At 38.5% G+C, this 335-nt stretch overlaps 1 protein-coding gene across 2 annotated transcripts in view; it reads left to right on the top strand.

Annotated features, from left to right (window-relative positions):
* Window positions 1–335, top strand: part of LOC119593472 (cyclin-dependent kinase 1-like) — a 6976-nt gene that overhangs the window by 1476 nt on the left and 5165 nt on the right. For both annotated transcript variants that reach the window (XM_037942403.1, XM_037942404.1), the window contains exon 2: window positions 33–230. In XM_037942403.1, the coding sequence (XP_037798331.1) occupies window positions 37–230 (194 nt within the window). In that variant the 5' untranslated portion in view covers window positions 33–36. The remainder of the gene's footprint in view (window positions 1–32; window positions 231–335) is intronic.

Below are 335 nucleotides of genomic sequence, written 5' to 3'. Positions count from 1 at the left end.
CTAACTAATGAATCTTTCAACTTTTGTTTCAGCAAAATGGAGGATTACTTACGTATAGAAAAGCTTGGAGAGGGAACATATGGCGTGGTATACAAAGCCAAGAACCGCAAAAGTGGGAAGTTTGTGGCCATGAAAAAGATCAGACTGGAGAATGAGGAAGAAGGTGTCCCCTCCACAGCTATCAGAGAAATCTCTCTCCTGAAAGAACTTCAGCATCCCAACATTGTCCTGTGAGTAGACATTACATTTGTAATTTCACCTTTCATCTGAAAACCTTACTTTCATCATGTTATTTTTGTATGTGTCTTATCTGCATATATTTTCTTGTCCACTAC

The sequence above is a fragment of the Penaeus monodon genome, chromosome 32 (genome assembly GCF_015228065.2).
Source record: "Penaeus monodon isolate SGIC_2016 chromosome 32, NSTDA_Pmon_1, whole genome shotgun sequence".
Taxonomy (NCBI): domain Eukaryota; kingdom Metazoa; phylum Arthropoda; class Malacostraca; order Decapoda; family Penaeidae; genus Penaeus; species Penaeus monodon.
This window is presented reverse-complemented; position numbering and strand designations above follow the sequence as displayed.